At 47.7% G+C, this 19,232-nt stretch overlaps 1 protein-coding gene across 4 annotated transcripts in view; it reads right to left on the minus strand.

Moving 5' to 3' along the window:
* The window catches only part of LOC139052001 (uncharacterized), a 241,859-nt gene that overhangs the window by 58,916 nt on the left and 163,711 nt on the right, over positions 1–19,232 (minus strand). For 3 of the 4 annotated variants that reach the window (XM_070529068.1, XM_070529069.1, XM_070529070.1), the window contains exons 14-15: positions 1,615–1,746; positions 410–1,033 (exon numbers count right to left, since the gene is read on the minus strand). In XM_070529068.1, the coding sequence (XP_070385169.1) occupies positions 410–1,033; positions 1,615–1,746 (756 nt within the window). The remainder of the gene's footprint in view (positions 1–409; positions 1,034–1,614; positions 1,747–19,232) is intronic. The other variant, XM_070529071.1, reaches the window with a different exon arrangement.

The following is a 19,232-nucleotide window of genomic DNA, read 5'->3' on the forward strand; positions in this document are numbered from 1 at the left end:
GTCCGTAAATAATTAGGTTCGACCGTCTGCTTCGGTTTTCTAGGTCGTCAAATTGACGCAGAAATGATTTCATGGTCTTTTCCAGTTGCATGCACTTTTCCTCGATGGTTGACATACGACTTTCAAGCTGTCCTAAAAGATCTAGTTTGGAGTGAATACTTGCTAACGACTCACTTGAACCCTTATTTTCGTTTCTGATAGCGGTGATGTCGGCAGCCATTTTTCTAATTTCAGCAGCAAGTTCCTGCATGTTGGGACCAGGGTTGCTCTCTACATCCCCTCCCAGCAACAACAGGTATCTTAAAGACACTATGCAGTTTCGAAGCAAAGAACACATTTGCCTTGGGCACGGCAGCACAAGAAGAATCAAGCAATTACTACGGTAACATTTGCCAAAACGTTTGCTCACCTGGAGCATGAAGACAAAGGGGTTTGTCAGCCACATATTCATTCCGGTGCGACCGTGCCCAATGCTGTACTCGTGGAAGCAGCTGCTATTTAAAGCGGTTGATGTCGATAAGGTTGCCGATGTCGCTGCAGCCATGAAGAAGTGGTGATCCAAACGGAACGGAATGGAAGCCTGAGCGTCGTTGCGCAGACGTTGTCGCGCAGCCCAGTTATCGTCCGTGAACACGTGGTCACTGCTTTGAGGCTCGTCGATGTGGACTGGACGGGAGACGACGAGGGCACTCGGTCCAGCCACCAAGAATACAGGAAGCGCCTGGAGCATGAAGACAAAGGGGTTTGTCAGCCACATATTCATTCCGGTGCGACCGTGCCCAATGCTGTACTCGTGGAAGCAGCTGCTATTTAAAGCGGTTGATGTCGATAAGGTTGCCGATGTCGCTGCAGCCATGAAGAAGTGGTGATCCAAACGGAACGGAATGGAAGCCTGAGCGTCGTTGCGCAGACGTTGTCGCGCAGCCCAGTTATCGTCCGTGAACGCGTGGTCACTGCTTTGAGGCTCGTCGATGTGGACTGGACGGGAGACGACGAGGGCACTCGGTCCAGCCACCAAGAATACAGGAAGCGCCTGGAGCATGAAGACAAAGGGGTTTGTCAGCCACATATTCATTCCGGTGCGACCGTGCCCAATATAACCGACCGTGCCCTTATATAAGCTAAGTTGGCCAAAAACAATGTGGTCTTTTTATTTCATCCTTATAGGATGAAACTAAGTGATATGAATAGATATTATGAACCATCATTACATTATAATTGACAAAAAGTGGAGCTGACGGATAGTCATAAGGAACACTGTCAATGCTTCTGAGCATTTTTTTCTGTAGTATCTAAAGCTTAGTTCAGCTGTAGCTTAGTTAAGTTGTATTTCCCCATACTAAACAATAGTTTAGGTATGAAAAGAATAGAAAAGCTTGCAAAGCACTTTTCTAGGCCGTTAAGACCACATTGCCTCCTTGCGACTTCTGAAGAAACTCGAGAGGTGCGAAGGCATGCTCGTGGTGCTCATTTGGCTGCTTCTATTCTACCACCATGATTTATGCTTTGAGACACTGCAAGAGCATGGAAGAAAAACGTGTAAGTCAATGAGGCCAAATTGACATTTAATGTCTTTCGTTACTGGGAGAGCAGAGAGTTCTGAATGCCACTTGCCTGTTCCTTCCCAGAGTCCGATGAAGACTCCCGGTAACTCTCAAGGCTTTCAGACATGGCCCCCGTAAAAGCAGCTTTTGAGTCAACCGGAGACACTGCAGGGTGCTTGCCATCTGATTGGCTGGAAACCCCCTAACATGGAAAAAATGATGGTAAACATGAAGAGTGAAGCAACAGCACCATTTATACATATGCAAATGCGTTTTGCTAGAAATTTCTAACAACTGCTACAGTCACAGCTTACTGTAGTCATTTACAGTAGTACCTCAGAACACTATCCTGTTTCATATGATTTCCCGGCACCAATGTTTGCAATTCAGGACACAAAATATTACCCAATACAGTAAAGTTTCTTTTTTACTGGTTAGGTAATATGAGAGTCCTTCAATGCTTTTCTGGTCACCAAACTCCACCGTAACGCTATGGGAGAGCTTGCTATGTTGCCACAGCTGCCACGCGGCAGTGCTGGGAGAACGGTGGGGGCTAGACAAAAGCTGCGCGCTGTGTCAGTTGGTTCTTTATTCTACGGCTGGGTGCCCAAGCAGTCCGGCGGCATCGGCAGTCGGTTTTCCTCACTTCAAGAGATAATTTGTTGATCTGTACGGCATTGTTGCTTCGGCTACAGAGGTACTAGTGAAATGGTATCGTTGTTTTGTTTGCCTAGTGATGCCGATGAGAGGGTGAAGTGGAAACATGCAATACTGCGACAGGAAGTTGGTGGCTTTACCTTTGACTCTCAACATGTCAGAGTGTGCGAAAAAGATTTTGACACCACAGGCGTTGTTCAAAACAATAACTTCGTTGTGAAAGGTGACACTGTGTCCTTGCCCGGCGCTGTTCCTTGGCTGTGTGAAGGGCTGCCGGTGAACTAGGCACCACGGCAGAAATTGTGCATTTTTTTTCCTCAGATGCTGTCTGCACTTCATAACAAGGGAAAAGGACAAACTTGCACGGGCAAGTAAGCAAGCAACATGCCCAGCCAGTGGGGGCAAGAAAGTGATATGTGCTAAATTGCTTCCTTGATGCTTTCAGCCATGCAAACAAGTAGCAGATTTTTTTTTCACTGCTTTTTCTCAATGCGATCGATAATTGTGACAAAATGCATTTGCCTCTTTTCATTCACTATTATGTCAACCATGTTAATTTTTCTATATTTAAGCTACTTTATTAGAACTACTTCGTAGCTTGCTGTTTTTTAGATACTTTCCATCATATGTTAGGGGGATGTTGGGAGTATAGATTATATTTCCAATATACATACAAAATGAATGCGTAGTTAAGATGGCTGACCACCAACAACCTGCAGCAGCCAGCGTCTCGCGATCTTCTTCCTCTCTACGTTCATCCTTTCGTAACAGGACCCCCGGGTGGCGAAGCGCCGTCTCGGCGCATCGAAGGCGAAGAACTGCGAGTGAATTATGGCTTCAGCCACGAAACGTGCACGACGTCAACAGGCAACGGACTTGAGGAAGGATGAAGCTGTAACAGCGGGATGTCATAATTGACGTCGTTAACTTGACATAGGACTTCATAAGGCCCTGTGTAGTGGGAGAGAAGCTTCTGGGAGAGGCTGACCTGACGACATTGACCAAAGCAGCACCCAAGCACCTGGGGCGAACTGAACATCGCGATGGCGCTGGTCGTAACGCTCTTTTGGCTGATGCTGCGAGGCTAATAAGCGAGATCGGGTGACTTGACGCGCCATGTGAGCGCGATCGATGACTTCACGAGCGTACTCACTGGCAACAAGGGGCACAGGGAGTAGGATGGTGTCAAAGGGCAATGTGGGGTCGCGACCATACAAAAGATAAAAGGGTGAATACCCTGCGGTGTCATGTCGGGACGAGTAATAAGCGAATGTCACGGAAGGTCAACATAGGGTCCCAGTCGCGGTAATCGTTGGAAACGTACATCGACAGCATCTCTCCGAGTGTTCGGTTGAGACGTTCCGTAAAACTGTTCGTTTGGGGGTGGTAGGTGGTGGACAGCTTGTGCTCAGTGGCACAAGAGCGGTCATCCACAACTCGAGACAAGAACGAGCGGCCGCGGTTCGTAAGTAACTGTTGAGGTTCACCGTGCCGGAGAATGACGTCATGAAGGAGAAAATCGGCGACATCTGTTGCGCAACTAGTCGGCAATGCCTTTGTTATCACGTAGCGTGTCGCGTAATCAGTAGCGACGGCGATCCACTTATTCCCTCTAGTCGTCGTTGGAAAAGGGCCAAGCAGGTCAAGGCCTACGCGAAAGAATGGTTCAGAGGGAACTTCAATTGGATGGAGTCGGCCGACAGGTGGCAAGGGAGGTTTCTTCCGGCGCTGACACAACTCGCAAGTTGCGACATAACGATGCACTGAGCGGTAGAGACCTGGCCAGAAGAACCGGCGTCGTACGCGGTCGTATGTACGCAAAACTCCAAGGTGTCCCGCCGTCGGTGCATCGGGAAGTTGTTCAAGAACGACGGATCACAAATGACGAGGAAGGACAAGGAGCAACTCAGGGCCATCAGGGTTGATATTGTGGCTGTAGAGGATGCCTTCGTCCAGCACGAACATGCGGCACGTGCCGTCGGTGCTGCCAGATTGCACTCTGGCGATGATGGACTATAAGGATGCGTCGTGTTGTTCAGCATGCATGTCGGTCATGCCCAGTCAAAGCCACCATGCAGGTCACCGGATCATGTGCAACAGGATCAGGAGGATCCATGGGGTGACGCGAGAGCCAGTCAGCGTCCTTGTGCAAACGTGCAGACTTATAATTGATAACAAATGAAAATTCCTGGAGCCGCAAAGCCCAGCGAACAAGCCGTCTTGTGGGGTCCTGGAGGGAAGACAGCCAGCAGAAGGCGTGGTGGTCTGTAACGACCGAAAACGTACGGCTGTACAAATATGGCTAGAACTTGGCGACAGCCCAAACTAAAGCCAAGCACTCCTGCTCGGTGATGGAGTAATTTCTCTCAGCAGGTGACAGCAGGCAGTTGGCATAAGCTATCACGCACTCGGTACCATTCTGGTGTTGGGCAAGAACAGCACCGATGCCATAGCCGCTTGCGTCACTGTGGACTGCAGTCGGTGCAGATGGTTGAAAGTAGGCAAGTGTGGGAGAGGTGGTCAGAAAGCCGATGAGAGCGACGAATGCGTGAGCCTGCTCTGGCCCCCTTGAGAATGGCGTGTTCTTCTTTAGAAGATCTGTCAAAGGCTGAGCAACGTGGGTGAAGTTTTTGATGAAACAGCGAAAGCAAGAAAACAGGCCAACGAAGCAGCACACATCAGAAGCAGAATGTGGCACAGGGAAACCACGTACAGTGCGAACTTTTTATGGGTCTGGTTGGACACCGGATGCGTCAACGAGGTGTCCCAACATGGTAATCTGACGGCACCCGAATTGACACTTCGTGGAGTTCAGTTGAAGGCCGGCTTTTTGGAAGACCGCAAGAATGGCAACAAGTCGGGTAAGGTGGCTGCCGAATGTGGGAGAAAATAATGTCATCAAGGTAACGAAGACAGGTGGTGCATTTGTAGCCTTGCAGAAGAGAGTCCATCATACGTACAAATGTCGCAGGAGCATTGCATAGGCCAAAGGGCATGACTATGAACTGATATAAGCCATCTGGCATGATGAAGGCAGTCTTCTCGCGGTGCATTTCATCAACTGCAATCTGCCAGTGGCCAAATCGACGATCATTGTACGTGAAGCATTTAGCTCCGTGCAAGCAGTCCAAGGTGTCATCGATGCGTGGTAGTGGGCAGACGTCTTTTTGTGTGATCTTGCTTAAGTGGCCATAATCAACGCACAAACGCCAGGTACTATCTTTCTTTTTCACAAGGACGACAGGCGAAGCGCAAGGGCTGGCTCATCGCTCAATGACCCCTTTGCGGAGCATTTTGTTCACTTCTAATTGGATGACTCAACGTTCAGCATGCAATACACGATAGGGACGCTGACGAATAGGATTCGTGTCTCCAGTGTTTATACGGTTGTGAACAACAGATGTACGGTGGTGAACAACAGATATAATTCTTCGCGTCACGACACTGTCAGTTATTCTCCATTCTTTCTGTTGTTCGGCGGAGAACCCACATTGTCAGTGTACGCATCCCTTCCATCCGTCGCATCACAGACCAGCGAGTATGTGGCTGGCTGATGGCTCGATGACCCCTTTGCAGAGCATTTTGTTCACTTCTGATTGGATGACTCGACATTCAGCAGGCGATACCCAATAGGGATGCCGACGAATAGGATTCGTGTCTCCAGTGTTTATACGGTGGTGAACCTTCATACATGGTGAACCGTGCATCTTTACATAACAATATTGTGTATTTTTCATTCCTGCCTTTTACTGTGAATTCTTTTGCGCAACAGTGTCATGTTCACGAACATATGTAATGAAATGTGCCATTATACTGAAGCTTGTGACGCAATGGGCATTAGTGTCTCCTCAGCTTGACACGCTTTGGGATATTCGCCTCATGTTATGTGGTTTGCATTCTGAATAATTCAGCAGCGCAGCAGCTTCATGCTCGTGAACACTTGTGCTTATTTTTGTTTAGATTACAGCGACATGAAACACAGTTTCGTGTCAGTTAAGTCTACCCCAGTGCAGTCTTCATTACGCAATCTCACGCCATGCAAGCGTAGTTCATCCAAGCAACACAAGCTGTCATTATGAAGCATGCCGAATTGGAGTGGATGTGATAGCGGGACTCGTCCCAGAAGGCGAGACATTTGTGAAAGTGCAACCAACTCAAGAATTGGAGCTGTATGGGTGGCCTTGCGTAGCTGCACAATGTGAAGTGAGATGCACTTTCGCTCGTGCAATGCCTACATAACATGAACTTGTCAAGGTTACACGCTGGAAATGAACAGACGGTGGCTGCAAACTCGGAGTTAAGGCTAGGTTAGAGATTGGTGTGTATTCACGCGACAAACGGACGTTGCCTTGCGAAAGCTTCATCGTTCCCGCTTTGAAATGTTGCTGACGCTCTCTGCGATAGGTTGCAGCAGAGTGAAGTTAGCTTTTATAAACTGCAAACATGGGAAATCTAGTAGCTTTTCTGTTTTGTAATGCGGCAGCAGCAAACTCTCATGGCATAGATGGTCTCATTGCAAGTACAGTAAAACCTTGTTAAACCATACTCGCTTAAACAGTAGCTTCGTTTTAAAAGTAGTAAAGTCAAATCCTCTTGTCAGCGGCAATTGAATATAATGTGTTTTGTATCCGCATAAACCGTACCAGCTTAGTGCGTACATATCGGTTAACACTTAGCGTTTCCACTTTTCATCGTGCAAACACGGCGGTGCGTGGTCTCCATCTGGCGGCCCGGCAGAAAAACAAGTCTCAGAGATAGGCACAACGGCCTCCAAGCGCCCTGTGCATTTGCGCGTGAAGCCACATCAACATCGACATCATTTCGGCGCCGTGCCAGACGACGTTGTGGCGTCGTGCAAGTGGGAGCTCGCGTCATGTTGAAACTCGGATAAAAAAGACGCCGGGTGCTTAGAATAGAAGAAAAATCAGACATTGTTCGTGCTATTGAACGTGATGTGAAAAGTCGGCGCTGGCACGCGACATGGGTCTACTTTTGACTACGGTGCGTGGCATTTGGAATGTGAAGAAGTTGCTCGGCAGCGCTGCTGCGACTGCGAAGAGATGTCGGCTATGAGGTCCGACTTTTCGCCATCGTTGCCTCTGTTGTTGCTGAAGTGCTGCCTAACGACAGTGATAAGGATGACACGGAAAGCGACAGCACGGGCGATTCAGGCCCGACAGTGGCAGAAGCTGCGCGTTACGTCAGCCTCATGAATGCAATCATCGCAACGAGAACAGGGGTGCGATAACGTAACTCTATTCCAAACAAAAAGTATTCCAAACTCTGGCACCTTGCAATGAAAAAGGCGCCCCTGAGGCTTCTGAAGCACTACTGCGCGTGAGCACAGAGAATACGTAATGCCAACGAGGAATTTGCCATGCGAGTGTTGAAGCTAGCACGGAGCTTCAGTAAGTTTGTGGCTGCTGTCGTCGTGCTAGGCCGCTGCAGCATCAAACGAAAATAACCCTTTTGTTGTGCAAAGTGAATAAATACTGCATGTTTTTTTCTCTCTCATCGCACTCTCTCTGAGTTCCGTTTTCCACAGGTAAGAGGGTGATCTCATGCTATTTCGGTTAAACAGTACTACCGTTTAGTACGTACTTTTTCCGAGCTCTGGCCAACTATGGTTTAACGAGGTTTCACTGTACTATTGAAATAAAGCATGGCCAGCCAAATTTTAAGTTTACTTCATTGAATCTCTGTCCTCTATACTGAGGTTCAACTGTACTACCACAATGAAGACAGGTAAGGAGGATAGGTAGAGACGACAGGTTTAGAAGAGAGCACAAGTTTCTGATGTGATTGAACATTAACACACTTATTGCTCGTTTTCAACTGGATTTGCATCAATGTAGAGGGTGCTGCTTCACAAATGGTACTTACCAATGCAACTTACCAGGGCGAATCAGTTTTTGCCCCTATTCTTTATTAGCCAAAGTAAGGCACATACAGGCGATAACAAATATATATACTATTTATTCTATGTACCTTACACTATCTTTCCACATAGTCCCCACACCAATTCACATATGTCCCAACGCAGTACTAAACTCGAGATGTCCCTGTCATCAGTCAGCGGCACATGTGGCCTCCCCGTACACTCATTGTCATGCAAGTCTTCACGGCCTTTTGTGAACTCCCAAAACCACCACCTCGCACTTCTTAAAACGAGGCCTTTCCCCACACATGGGCTGCTTTTCCGTGGATTTTGTTAGGTGTTCATCTTTTGCTCTATAGAAAATGAATCGCACTTTGTTGTTCGTACGCCGTGGACAGGTGAAGAGCAGCCGCCATATCTTCAACTGACAGCAGCGCCGTGCTGTGCAACTACCGGCGGATAAAGCCAGTCCAAGAAAGGTCCACTACTGGGAATGGATATGTTTACTTCACATTTACAGCTGCAATTTGGCTAAAAAAGAACAGGGGGCAAAGACTTTCACATTCGCCCTCATAAAATGAAAATTGTGGGGCTTAAATGTCCTCAAAACTACCCACAGTAGGTTTGAGAGATGCCATAGTGAAGGAGTCCAGATTAATTTCGACCATCTTGATTTCCGTAACCTGCAACTAAATACAAGTACGTGAGCATTTGCATTTTTGGCTTCGCCAAAATGTGCCACGGCACCCTCCCGGGAGTCAAACCTGTGACCTCTTACCCAGCTGCAGAATGCCACATTGATAACCAACGTGGAAGACCACAATGGAAGATCACTGAAAAAACCCGAGTCAACCATCGTTACAATGGCCTCTCAGAACCTACATGAACTGGTTCACTTTGAGAACCCCTGGTGGCATGCTAACCACAGTTTAAAAACCCGGTTATATACGAACCTCGTGCAACCATACATTATTGGCTATTCTAACATGCCGTTATCAGTCATGAATTATGGTAGATTGAAAAAAAAAAGGCGTGAAATTTCAGTAATTTTATGCGAAGGTGCTAAATAAAGACTGCACTGAAAACAAGCCACGGTGGTAGGACTGCATATTCTAGTTGGTCTTTGTAATTGGAGAGTGATTAAATATTCATGTATTCTCCAGTCAGTCATGCTGCTTTTTTTCTACATACTAATTAGAACTGAGCCTTTAGTGCAAAGCCCATTCACAAGTTAGTGAATAACAAGCATTACAAGACAAAAATTTTTTTGGCCACTGCCGACAGAATGTGGCGCATCAAACATGCCAGTGGTCGTTAGTAGCGATACACTGCACTCAGAATGATGATATTTGATGTTTTATGGCGCAAGGGCCAGTATGGCCAAAGAGTGCCATGTCCGTGGTAATGAGTTCGCAGTGTAAGTATGAGTTCTATGAAGATGAAGTGACGTGGCTGTAAAGGGGCCTTAAAATTGTTTGCTCTAAAGTGCGTAAAATTTGTATAATAAGATTAGGGCGATGAGATTTGACGTGTACTATGAACATTAATATGCATTTAAAAAGAATGATACGACAGGTAAAAATATATCAGGTTATAAGATATGCTAGAGCACTACTGCCTCCTTAGAGCCCTTGAAACACAAGGGCCTGGAGGCATGTGCTATGCAAAACAATTATCGCAGCGGCATCCTCTGGAGCGAGGATGCTCTACGAATTTAATGGGCTTATAACGTGCAGAACGACATCATTTAAGAAGTTGAGGACTGCCTTGGTGTTAAAGATCAGTTCCTTACCGAGAAACATAGCCGAGTGTAGAGGGATGTAATAACGGTATGCAAGTGGAAAATGTTTCTTTCAGATTCGGCAGTGGTAGTAGAATGTTAGCTGTTTGATGAAAGATACACAATTGCTTCGAACTGGTACAGGAGTCTAAGCGAAGTGCAGTGCGCGCAAACACGGAATGTCCCCATGCTAACACTAGTGGCAGTTTCTGTCCCTGTATAAAACTGCAGCGGAGTTTCGTGACCAGAAAAGCATTGAAGGACTCTGGTAATATGTTCCCGGAAAACATTATCTTTTGGTGCTAACGTTCAGTACATAGCCAAACTTCAATCGTATGACATGTTTTCTGGTCGCTAGCTCCCCTGTGAACAAGAAAAGGTGGGAGGCATACGTATTCAAGAGCAGTAGACACCCAACCCGACAGCTTCCCTGCAGTGGGCCTCTTCAATTTTCTACTTCTGGCTGCCCATGGGCTGCCAGAGCCAACCACAGTGCCTTCATTTTTTTCAAGTTGCTCCACCCACTGTGCCCCACACTTCTGCTGGGCATTCGTTTTACTCGGGCTGGATAGTTCTGGCTACGCGCGGGCTGCCAGAACCAGCCAGGATGATTTTGGTCTGGCTGCTCTCTGAAAGTTCTCTGGATAGCAAATGACTAAGAGGTGATGGTCCCTAGCCGCCATCTTTGTGGGGACTTGACGGATTGCAACGGGGGTTTGCTTGAGTACTTACATTTACCTTGCTCAGCCAACTGCCTATCGTAACCTTCGGTTTTCCTTACTTCTAGCGTTACCGTCTTAAGTTCTAATGCACTGTTCCACATTGCGAGGTGGTGCGGTGCGAGCGGCGGTGAACCGTTAGAAGTTTTTGTGTGTGTATGCGTGCATATTCCATGAAGGCTTCTTCCCGGTGGTGATCTGTGTGCTGTGCTCTCACGCGTGCATGTTATCCGCATCGTGGTCCGCGCAAGTTGTAGATGCTCATTGCCACACATTGCGGTACATTTTCGGTTTATCGTTCTTTGGTGGTGTTGCTTTTCACATAACTCGCATATGTATGCGACAATATCTCGTTTTTCTGCACTTAGCGAAGGCGTTGAAGCTAGCCCATGTTCAATCTGTCTTTCCGTTGTATGCTAGGGTGGCAGCTTGAAACCGATATGTGTTTGAACTGCAAGCCGTTGATGTTAAGAATGCACTGGTTGAGTAATAGACGCACGTACACAAGGCACACGGTGTATTGCTCGCATGAACGCTACCAATATTGATTTTCGTGTGAAACTTTTCGCTGGTCACAGGTGGCATGCATTTTAATGCACCAGCCGCATCCCCAGCTCTTTAGGGTAAAAATGAGAAGCACAATCAGCCAAAACAAACTTTCTGAAATCAAAGCCCAAGCAGGTCAGCATGAAATTTTATGCGTATGAGACGTACCCAATATCCTGCTTTTTCGTGTCTTGTCAAGTGATGACACAACACCAACTCATCAATGTCGCTAGTGGGCGATGTGATCGCTGCGAGCAGGGATCCTCGAGCAATCGCTTTTGGGGATACAATCACGCGCAATTTCCTGTCTTGGCATCGGACACATTGGAGGCCGTCCGTTGCACTGTCCAAGGTGAGGTTGGCCCAGTGCGCATCCTGTGCCGAGTCGCATGAAATCTCGCAAAAGTGATGGCATCCCTGAATGCAACTATAAATTTTCAACCTGGCAACGCATAAATGGGCCAACTAAGCTGAGAGTGCACTGGCCTTGCCGGGCATTGCCATGCTGGTAGCGCGTTTACATTTATCCTGTGAGCAGCTGTCCCGGCGTTCGATTTTGCAAACTTCGGGCAGCTTCGGGTTGTCTTGGCATCCCAGCCCACATGACTTCCTATTAGGACTGGAACTAGCTGGCTGCCGTCTGGCTGCCAGAGCTCCACAAATCGAAGAGGCCCAGTATTCACCCACCCATGTCACTAGAAAATGCTGACAGGCACTCGGTTTCCTCTTCCACTACCAGCGAATTTCACAGGTCATCACACATTGCATTCACAGTTATCGCCGCCAATGCTATTGCGATAAACATCTTCACCTATTTGTTTCACAGCATGTGTGGCGTTGTGCCGTTGGAAGCCTACTGCATGCGTTTAATGGGCGATAATTCTGTGAGGAGAGAGTGCACGAACTTGGTAAGCATATAGAGAGCTTCAGGTGAGGCGAGGCTAGGTGCGGTTCTCGGAGGCTGCGCGCAGTTGACTCTAGTTGCCAGGGGAAAGAACAGGTGGTGCGAGTGTGGCGGCAAGAGAGGAAGGAAGGTGCAGGTGGAGCGAAGTTTGGTGTGGTGTGTGTGAATGAACAGTGTGGTGGGAGAGTCGCAGAATGCAGTAATAAAGTGAACGTTTGTGATGGATGTGTCAGCCTGTCATCATTCGTAACAAGTGGGGCCTTGTCCAGGATCGACATGTACATGGAAGCAGTGAATGTGTCTTGAAAGTTGTGGCAGCCCCTGCTGGGGCCGACCAACGGCTCCTCATTACAATATGAGCGAATTGCAGCAGCAGTTTGACAAAGGCTGATGGCAGCTGAGGCAGTGTCGGCAAGTTCTGCGACAGCAGCAGTGGTAGTTCAACCGTCAGGCGACGCTGCTCCACTGAAGGTCAGCTCCCTAAATACAGCAGATTTAATGACATCCAGGCCACCGAGGAGTTTTTGGACCGGCTGGAGACATTTTGTTTCATTAATGGCGTTGCCGCCGACAAAAGGATCATACACATTGTGCTTGTTGCTCTGGAGTGCAGCACGATGTTGTGGTGGCACTTCGTGACCATGTTTACTACAGGGGAGAAATTTACGGTGGCCTTCATTGCGGAACTCTCGTCTATTCACACGAAGTGCCGATTGAAGCAAGAACTCCAGCTCCGCACGGAGCACCCAGAAGAAAATTTTGAAAGACTATTTACATGATCACGGCCTATTATGACTGGATTGGTGGTGAACTTTCCAAATCAGAAAAGGTTGACCATACGTTGTAGCAAATGCACCTGCAACTCCAAGACTTGGTAGAGTGCACACAGTTTGCCAATCTAGTGGAGTTGGCTAAGGCAGCTGACAACCTCATGGAGGGTGTTTGGAGGTGACTGCAGTACTAGTCCCCACCATCTCCAAGTGACCCAGTGGCCAGAGACTTTGCTTTCCAGTCAGTTGTGAATGTGACTGGCCTGCCCGGAATGCAGTCCACAGCGCTGACAGCTGCAGCTGTCATGCTGTTTCAGTCTTAGCTGGCGCCATCCTACTGGCCATTGCATCCCGTGGCAATACAGCCATCCTACGAGACCAGCTGCACGGCCTTGCCACTTGTGCTATAAAGCCACCTCTCGCAGCGCCGTCACTGGGATACCAGTAGCGCAACTCCGGGGGATTTACCTGCTGTCGCTGCGGAGGTACGGGTCACCTAGCTCGCGATTGTCCTACAGGTTGGCGTACTGGCACGCTCCACTGCTACGAATGCAATAGAATCGAGCATTGTTGAACACAGTGTCCGGGAAATAGGAAGCGGTAGGTGCCACCTCAGCGGGCACCTACGTGACTGTGCTGTTTCAGCCGGCAGGAAGGAACCCTTTCTGGAGGTGCGGATCGGGCAGACTACATTCCAAGCCCTCCTGGATACAGGCTCAAGCATGAGCTTACTTGAAATACTGGGGGCAAAGGTAGCAGAGGAGACAGGCACCAAGCTCAGGACACAGCTGCATGCACTCCGCCTGGCAACAGGTTGGTCCCAGTCTACCAGAGCCTCGAAGAGCCTTAGCGCTCGTCCTGTCGTCATCTCTGTCTGTGTCCCTGTTATTTGCGCTAGTCTTTTGATCAGTGATGACACACCAACTAGCCCAGCTTTCTGCCTTGATCGCTCGAAGTGAAAGATTCAGTGGGCTACGAGCAGCCACAACCAGCGCTTCCTGTATGTACCAGACCTATGTGAGGGCGCTGTTTTCAGCATGGACTTTTTGAGTCCTACAGACACCTCTACACATGCAGCACTAGGCGGATGGACTATTGGCACAGACTCACGATGCATTATGCTATTCGCTAAGGGTGACAAGGGCCCAGTCATAGTGCTCGCAATAGAGGAAGATGGAGAGTCTCACCATTTGCACACCCTCCTCAAAGAGGTTCTTGTGGCTCCTGACATAGGGAGTAGCATTCCAACCGAAGAAGGCAAGCACTGCGCTGTAGCAACAAAACTATAACCAAGCATGAAGGAAGCACTTGACAACTTCACCTCTTTGTTCACTACAATCACTGGGTGCACCACCCTCGCTCAGCACTGCATAGACACAGGGGATAGTGTGCTTGTGAGATGCAAGCTCCGTCTAGAGAATGCTAAGGAGCAGAAAATGATTGAAGGCTGTGTACATGACCTCCTAGAGTAGGGTCTTACAAGGCAAAGCAGCAATCCTAGGACTAGCAGTCCATGCTTGTCGCGAAGATATCTGGAGGATACCAGCTTGCTGCAGACTACTGACCGTTGAATGCACGAACCAAGGTACCTGCCTACCTAATGCCTCGAACAGACTGGCTGCTACCACAACTTGGCCGAGCTCAGTGATTCTCAAGCTTCGATGTCTCCCAAATGTTTTTTTCAGATTCCTGATTGCGATGCTGACATTATGAAAACGGCCTTCATCTGCCATCAGGGTACGTTTGAATTCGTCAGGATGCCCTTTAGGGTGGCAGGTGGCCTGGCGACTTTTTACACCTTGACGGATCGTGTGCTACAGAGAATCAATCATCATTTCATTATGGCATCCTTGGATGATGTTCTCGTCTACTTGTAGATGCTTGAAAGTCCCGTTGAGCAGGTGAGAGAAGTACTGCAACATACTGCCAGTGCTAATCTTACGATCAACCCAGACAGAACACAGTCATGCCATCAGTCCCTTAAGTTCTTGGGCCACATCATCTCCTTTGGGCAGTGCAGACCAGATGAAGAAAAGGTTTGCGCAGTGCTAAATTACCCAAGACTAAGCACAATTAAACAGTTGCAAGCCTTCCTAGGGCTTGCTGGTTATTATAGGAACTTCATCCCACACTTCTCACTGACAGCATGTCCACTCACGGACCTATTGAAAAAGAATGAGCTGTGGTAGTGGGTAGAGAGTCAAGAGCAGGCTTTCGCTTCACTCAAGTTCTCCTTAGCTCAGGATGCAGTTGTGGGCCTTCCAGATCTAAACTAACCTTTTGAGGTTGAAACTGATGCCAGCGGTGTCAGCATTGCAGCTGTGCTACTGCAAGCTGGCCCTGATGGACTGCAGCCTGCTTCCTTCATTAGCAGAGTTCTTACAGAGGCCAAAAGCCATTATACTGTCCAGGAGTGGGAGTGCCTTGCAGTAGTGTGGGCAGTGGACAAGTTCAGGGCCCATCTCGAATTTTCCAGGTTTGAGATGCAATGTGACTACTCGTCCTTGTCATGCATGTTCAGCATTGACCGAGCTTTGCCCAGGGTCAAGTGTTGTGTCCTACGACTGCAGGGCTTCAATTGACGAATCAAGCACAGACAGGGACTGGTAAATATAGCAGCAAATGCCTTGAGCAGAGCCCTTCTCCAATGTGAAGATCACTTAAGTTACAGTCTGCATGAGACACTGTTTCCCATTGCCGTTCCAGAACCTGATGCACTTCCGTTCCCTGGTGCAGGCAGCAAGAAGTGAGCGCCTTGTTTCACTCTAGCAGCATTGTATCCTGGCCTCATCCATCACCTCGATTAGTGTCCGTTTCCCATCGCAATTTTTCAAACGCTACGCAACAGGAAAATGAATAAGCATGTCTTCTGGCGGCATCATGCTCCAGCATTGCTCACCAGCTTGACTGCGTTCCAGTTTCCTGTCACCGTCTTTAAACACTACACAACAGGAAATCGACAAAGTGCATCTCATGCCGCAACGATTATCGCCGAGTGGGCATGTCAAAACATCCCGCAAGAATGGCCCACTCGAAGAAGCTGTCAACTCAGGTCAAATTCGAGGAGTGCAAATTTAAGCTTGCTGAAGCAGCAAAAACGACAACGCACATATCAGGTCTTTCAGCCTACTCGGCCCCACCAGTTCAGCAAGCGTTGGCGTCTCGTACGGCAACTATTAGCGCAACGCTTCGCATTATGCACATGTAAACTACAGTTGAGGTTGCCGAATTTTTTAATGACGTTGTATTGTACGTTCTCCCAGTCAGTACGTTCCTTCTCGCATTATATTTCCAAAACTCATATGTCCCCAAATGTTCAATTACACTATACCAGTATTTCAAGGCCTGTCTCAACAATGAAGTCTTCAAATTGCTATGACAATTGTTATGAAAACCACAGGTTTAATGAGCATTACCATTCGTGCATAGAGCAAAGAGTGGGCCAAAGTGGGGGCGTGCACAAGGAAGCTTTTAGGCCAAGAAACTCGCAAAACAATTATCCAGAGTGAATTACTCAAAAGATGAGAGGTGTACTAAATTGTGGGGTTTAACAACCCGAAACTGCACAGTGCGCTATGAAGAACACTGTAGTGGAAGGCTCCACATTCTTTTTTTTTTTTTTAAATCACTTGGTGTTCTTTAGCGTATACTTAAAGGGACACTAAAGGTTACTATTAAGTCAACGTGGACTGTTGAAATACCATCACAGAAACCTCGAAACGCTTGTTTCGTGGCAAGGAGAGACTTATTTTAAGAGAAAATGCGTTCTGAAGCGTCCGCGTACCTCTAGCGCAGTTCAAATCGCCCGCCCTCCGATCGAGGAGAACTGACATCATGGTCTCATAGTGACGTTGCGCCATCGGTGAGTAGAACGGCGTCCGCAGACGGCGCTACGGCTTTTCTGCGCAAAACGCAAACGCGCGGCCAGAAACAGAGCCAAGACAGAGCCGACAGCAGAGCGTATGGTGGCTAGCGGAAGGAGAAACAATACGTCCCACATTACGTCCCACGGCACACGGAAAGTCCGTTTTCGTTAAACTATAGGCTGCGCCGAGCTCGCAGCGTGGTCGGCGTGGTCTGTGAGAAGTGACGAGCCTTTCCGCACTCGCAACAGGGCATAAAAAAGTGCGAATCGACGCAAAACTCGGCCTAGAAACGTGCTTCGCCACAGCCGACCCAGATGTCGTTTCCCGCACCGCCACCAGGCGCCGCTACTATACCTCAAGCTCTAGAGTTACTGTATATGCTACCTGTGGTAGCATATACAGTAACTCTATCAAGCTCCAGCGCAAGACGCCCATAAGCTGGTACTTCATTCTATGACGCAAACTTCGACGCTCGTCGCAATGGACCCTGACACCGACAGATTGGCTCGCGATGGTGGGCTCAACTTCAGCGATTTGAGCACCGACGAGCGCGACCTGCTGCTGAGGGCTCGCACTGCCGGCGTCGTTGCGTACTAAGACGGCGGCCTCGACACCGGCTCTCCGGAGCGGGAAAGCAACGAGGGCTTCCCACGACATCACATGGACGTGGCATTCTCGCTGCTTGTTCCAAATGAAAGTTTCGCGAGCCAGCAGAACCATCACAGCACGACGCGATAACGAAAGTACTGAAACTCCAACGCGTGCGCGGCGCAGAGTCGTGCGCGAAGAGTCGAGCGAAAACAAAACCTTTCGACCACCCATACTACTGAAGGGTAACGTCAAAATCTTATTTTTTGTTAGAATCGAGTAGACGTAGACAAGTAGCATTTTCTTCCGTCTTATAATCGAATGAAATGATATTTTTAATACGAGTAGTTGAGTATTAGTAACATAAATTACGGGGAGACCTTTCGTCATCGGTTTAGTACCGGAATGTCGCTGGGGGGTCTCAAATCGTGTCATGCATTTACCTCAATTTCTCGGTTACTAAAGCTCTGTTCGCGATTATATTGACGCCTTAGACGTTCTAGAACATTGCTCTACCACTTTAACTTGACTTTCTGGTAACCTTTAGTGTCCCTTTAAAGCATGGTACGAGTGAGTGTTCTTGCATGCACTCTCAATTGGGATGGGGCCACCACAGTCAGGAAACAAACTCGCATCCTCATGCTCAGCAACACATTGCCATAGCCACTGAAACACCATGGCGAATTGTGAGGTGCACTACACAGCCCATGCTCAAAAGTGCAAAGTGTGCACCTCATTTCTGCATGCCCAATCAGCAGGGAAAATGAAGTTTTTCATCATTTGCACGTAACAAAAACTTCTGTTGGAAGCTATACATGTGCCTAGAGATCTTTAAGGTTAGGATTTAAAATAAAATACCAGTAAAAAAAAGCATTAGCATTTGTGCAGCTGTGTTACTTGGATACATGTGCATGTTTCACAAATAGATACCATAATTAGAAAAACTATTTCACCCCACATTAGTTACAGGCATTACAGCAAACAAAACTGAAGGTAATCATTATCCAAGGCTAGTGCAGTGTGCAGAACCTTGAACTGTAAACGTGTGCGAATACCAAATTTTGTAAATGCAAAGTGAGCAGAAATTCAATTCAGACTTGAAAAAGACTGTAGAAAGCTGGGAACACTGAGGGCACTTCAGATCATTATGAACCACCTCACCAAACAACACTGAGTGTGTTCCAGAAGTGCTTTAAAGTCTAGCCTCACTGAACAATTGCTGAAAACATTCCAAAAGTGTACTGTACCAATTTAGCCTAGCAGTGTCTCCTTATAACCTCGTAACTTCCAGTGATTTCATTCCTCGCATGCAATGCACAATACACAGTAAACATCAATATCAGGATGTGTTGAGGCTACAATGCTGCCTGATTAGGAAGAAAAAAGGAAGCAAAGCAGAACTTGCTCTCCTTTCCACAGTTGCCTCTGTGTGAGACATTTGTATGATTATTTCTTGGAAGCTTAGGACTGGGGCTGTCACAACACACTTCCAAGTGATTAATGTTCCAATTAATGTTCCAATTATTTTTTTCCCGTGCTTGTTTCATGCAGGATGGATAGCACGAAACCAGTCACAGCAAACTAAACAAGGCTTTGAGGTCAAATACCATTGATGCAGGACCTTATGGCATGATCTTGGAGCTGTGTTAAATGTATCAGAACTAAATATCCACACGAGCAGGCTACACCCTGCAGTTTCTGCTAGGTCTTGCATGAGTGCCACAGAGCACAGCATCGCCATGTCATGCACCTTCATTTTCCTTTCATTTAGTTTACCTCCAAGATAGCACATTTCACACTACACTGCAAGCACTCATAAAACTGGTTTGACTGCCCACTAAGCCACAAAAATTAAACACCGTGAGAAATTTGTTCGCATACCCGACCCCATCAAGGACTAAGGAAGCCCTAATGTTCTTGGAATAAATATGAGTGCTAACAGTGATACAGTTTTACATATCAGCCTTACACCAAACATAG

Source organism: Dermacentor albipictus, unplaced genomic scaffold (genome assembly GCF_038994185.2).
Source record: "Dermacentor albipictus isolate Rhodes 1998 colony unplaced genomic scaffold, USDA_Dalb.pri_finalv2 scaffold_17, whole genome shotgun sequence".
NCBI classification, from domain to species: Eukaryota; Metazoa; Arthropoda; class Arachnida; order Ixodida; family Ixodidae; genus Dermacentor; species Dermacentor albipictus.